The sequence below is a fragment of the Austrofundulus limnaeus genome, unplaced genomic scaffold, assembly GCF_001266775.1.
Source record: "Austrofundulus limnaeus strain Quisiro unplaced genomic scaffold, Austrofundulus_limnaeus-1.0 Scaffold109, whole genome shotgun sequence".
NCBI classification, from domain to species: domain Eukaryota; kingdom Metazoa; phylum Chordata; class Actinopteri; order Cyprinodontiformes; family Rivulidae; genus Austrofundulus; species Austrofundulus limnaeus.
In genome coordinates this window covers 251,859-255,420 of record NW_013952511.1, presented here as the reverse complement: position 1 = coordinate 255,420, position 3,562 = coordinate 251,859, and the positions used below count along the sequence as shown (strand labels likewise).

The window sequence follows — 3,562 nt, the reverse complement described above, 5'->3', positions numbered from 1 at the left end:
CACGGTTTTATAAATCTGAATATTTTTTGGCGTACGCCATTTTCACCTTTTGGCCGTAAGTTCATTTTTAGTATGGTTTCCACACAATCTTTTATAAATCTGACCCCTGGTCTGGACATCTTTTTTTGAGATAATTAAAAAATAGTGATAAACACTTATTTTCAAGAATGATGAAAAATTAAAGAAATAAAATGTGCAATTTTGTTTTAAAAAAATCATCTTCAAAACATTTGGCTGATACACAGATTTGTGACAGAGTGAATACCATCCCTTCATTCCCTGTCAGTGCTGTTGGGATGGTGTAGAGCTGAACTCAGCCCAAAAACTGGACTTCTACTCTGCAGTCTTCTACAGACATCTTCAACTACAGAAATAAATGAAGTCCAGTTGCTTTGTTTGTCAAACCTTTTTAAATGGCTCTTTAATGTTTGAAACTTGGGTGAATTTGTACAATCTCTCAGAAAAATTCTGGGCCCAAAGATTTGCCCAGCAAAGGAACAAACAGTGGGGTCACGCAGTGAGGTTACACTGTGAGGTTACACTGTGAGGTCACACTGTGAGGTCACACAGTGAGGTCACACAGTAGGGTCACACAGTGGGGTCACACAGTAGGGTCACACAGTGGGGTCACACTGTGAGGTCACACAATGAGGTCACACTGTGAGGTCACACAATGAGGTCACACTGTCAGATGACACAGTGAGGTCACACAGTGAGGTCACACTGTAATCACATTTATTTAAACCAGGTGTGTTGGAGCAGAGAAACAAGTAAAACATGAAGGGCTGTGGCCCTCGAGGACCAGGACTGCCCACCCCTGATCTAAAACATGCAGGACAGTGCTTCATGATGGCCAGGTTTAATCACCACTAGTTAAGACTAAAATAAAAAAGAATCTAACAGCAAGCACTGGCACTGTAACTCTGGGAGTTTAACCTCACATATGCAAAAATACTTCTATTGATTGATTGGATTGTTTAGATGTTTATTTCAATGTCAGATTCCAGATTTAAGCACTCAACAGTATTAGAGTTCAGTGTGATGAAAACTCACAAAAATGATGAGCAGAACTTGGATTTCTAAGGGCTGAGTGTCAAATGAATCAGCAGCAGATATGTAAAGATAATGTATCTTTACACTTTAGTTAGGATGAAGATGGTGTGGTTAATTAATGAGCGATGAGATGTCACTTACACAGGTAGAAACTGAGCTGAGGATCCTCCAGGTGACTTCTCACAAAATGTCTCACAGCACCAACTGGACAGAAGACAGAGAGAATCAGCTGGAGTGGTAACAAACTACGTCAAACCTCTGCTGCTCACTGTGTGGACTGTAACTCATGTTTCAGAAGGAATTTCCCTCTAATTAGTTGCTGTGGAATTACAGACTGGTCTCATTCTTTCTGTCTCTGTCACTCTGCTGTGGCTGCAGTTGTAAATGTGGTGAGGAAGCCACAAGCGGATTTAACATTGCAGCCATACCTGTGGCAGGTGAAATGAACACTCTCCATGTCATCAACCAACACAAACCTGTCTCGAGTGGCCTGAAAAAGCCCTGGAGAGCATATCTGTCTGGAAACTGGACCCTCAGGACCGCCTGGAGACACAGAGGTTATTTGTAATCAGTTTTTTGTTTTGGAGAAACGACAAAAAAACAGCGGGAACATATTTGGAACTCACTTTGGGATATTTCGCCAGCTTCTCCTTCATCTGTGATTCTCTCATAGATTTAGTCATAAGTGGAGCCTCCTCTAATAACTTCCTAAAGAAAAAAAAACCAGAAATACAGACCAGAGTATGAAATAAAATCTGACCCATTAAGTTGTTCATGAAAAAGATGAGCAGCGTCAAATCTCCTGCCCTCGCTCGTGTGTGGCCGTGTTTGTGTGGCGTGCATGTCAGAGGCAGAGACAAATTGCTGTGGTCGGCTTAATTCCACCCTTGGTAATTGCAGTCATTGACATGGTGGCAGCGTCGCAATGAGGCAGCCTATTAGCTTAATGTTGACAGATTAAATTTTGGGCACAGCAAAGTCTTAAACTGATGCCGTTCTCTTGAAGACTGGAAGATCTACACAAAACAGACTCACTAATTGCTCCCAGTGTGCTGCATTTGGAAGCCTTTGTAGTGTGTGTGGTGTTTTGTGAAAGGGAACATGAACGCAAACACACAATGTCTCCGCAGCTGAGGCCATGTCCAGAGAGCACAAAGTAAACTTAGATACATCTGTTTTGAAGAAGCGCTCATAAATAAATAACTTCAAACTCATAATAAACTGGGGAAAAAAAAAAACGTAAAAAATACAGGCAGTGATGCGCAACCTTCTCAGCGAAATCCTTGTCAACGGGAGAAGTCCCAGACGGAGCAGTGAAGGGAAACTAGAATTGAGCGGAGCTGCGTAGGAAGGCAAGGGCCAGGCTAGTATGTATGTACAGACAGAACACAGCAGGACCACAGGTCTGATTCAGACGGGCTTCTGTTGCAAAGAGACATTTCAACCTAAACAGTCGTCTGATTCAAAGCCATGTCCTCCAACAAACCTCTCGCTTTTCAGCTGGGCGAAGCGCTTCCGTACGTCATCCATTGTCACTTCAAAGAACTCGTCGGGCAGATCCTCGTCGCTCTCAGTGCGACGGGACGTCGAGTCCAGGTGATAGATCAGAGGCTCCCTCTCCATCGGCTGCAGACAGAAAAACAGTCCGTTAATAAGGCGTGCACACTAATGTTCTCGTCTCTAACATCAGGGTTACAACTGGGACAAGTGAGGGAAAAGAATGCATGTAACCTCCCAGCTTTAATGACACAGAGCTTGAAAAATGTCAAAGTTAGAGCCTTTTAGCCAAACTTGACTCTCAACTACTACCACATTTAACTTTGTCATCACTTCTGTAAAAATGACAAAGTTAAAGCCATTTTAGTGGAAGCTGTAGCAGCCATTTGCTAACAAACAGCGTTGATTCCAACATTTAATGTGTGGCGAGCAGCACTTGGGTCTACATTTTGTGAATAACTCAGCTAATATCACACCAAGTTTTACTACAATACCTGTAAACCTGACCGAGTTAAAGAAATGTTTTTTGTTTTCAAAGGTCACCTGGCTGTGCTATGGGATCAAGCTTGTGTCAGCAGGAATTGAATTTGAATTGCTCAGATTGAATCTGAATGTGCAGAATTTGAAATTGAATGCATTGGTTTGAAAATGAATTTTACTAAATTGAAACTGAATTTAAAGTTTTGAATTTGAATTAATTTGCTTTGAAACTGTATTTTGGTTTATTAAAAATTCAGTTTGACTAATTTCACTTTCAATTCCATAATTCAGATTTTTGTGTCACATCCTGGTCCTTGAGAAAGCCAGGCAGAGTAATCAAACACAGATCCACAGATTTATGTTTCACTTTGGTGAAGTTTCCCTTCTGTAATGTAACAGAYTTGATGCAATCCACTGTAAAAGTGACAAAAACAGACAAAGTTATTTTATTGCAGAGATTAATTTGACCTGTATGTAGAAAATGTTACATTTACATCACATCATGGATCAGTCAGCAGCAGCATCTGATCAA

The 3,562-nt window shown here is 41.2% G+C and overlaps 1 protein-coding gene across 1 annotated transcript in view; it reads right to left on the bottom strand.

Moving 5' to 3' along the window:
* aspscr1 (ASPSCR1 tether for SLC2A4, UBX domain containing) overlaps positions 1-3,562 on the bottom strand; it is a 32,438-nt gene that overhangs the window by 12,239 nt on the left and 16,637 nt on the right. Inside the window, exons 9-12 of the mRNA XM_014014011.1 lie at positions 2,540-2,679; positions 1,680-1,761; positions 1,530-1,596; positions 1,195-1,257 (exon numbers count right to left, since the gene is read on the bottom strand). Of these exons, the coding sequence (XP_013869465.1) occupies positions 1,195-1,257; positions 1,530-1,596; positions 1,680-1,761; positions 2,540-2,679 (352 nt within the window). The remainder of the gene's footprint in view (positions 1-1,194; positions 1,258-1,529; positions 1,597-1,679; positions 1,762-2,539; positions 2,680-3,562) is intronic.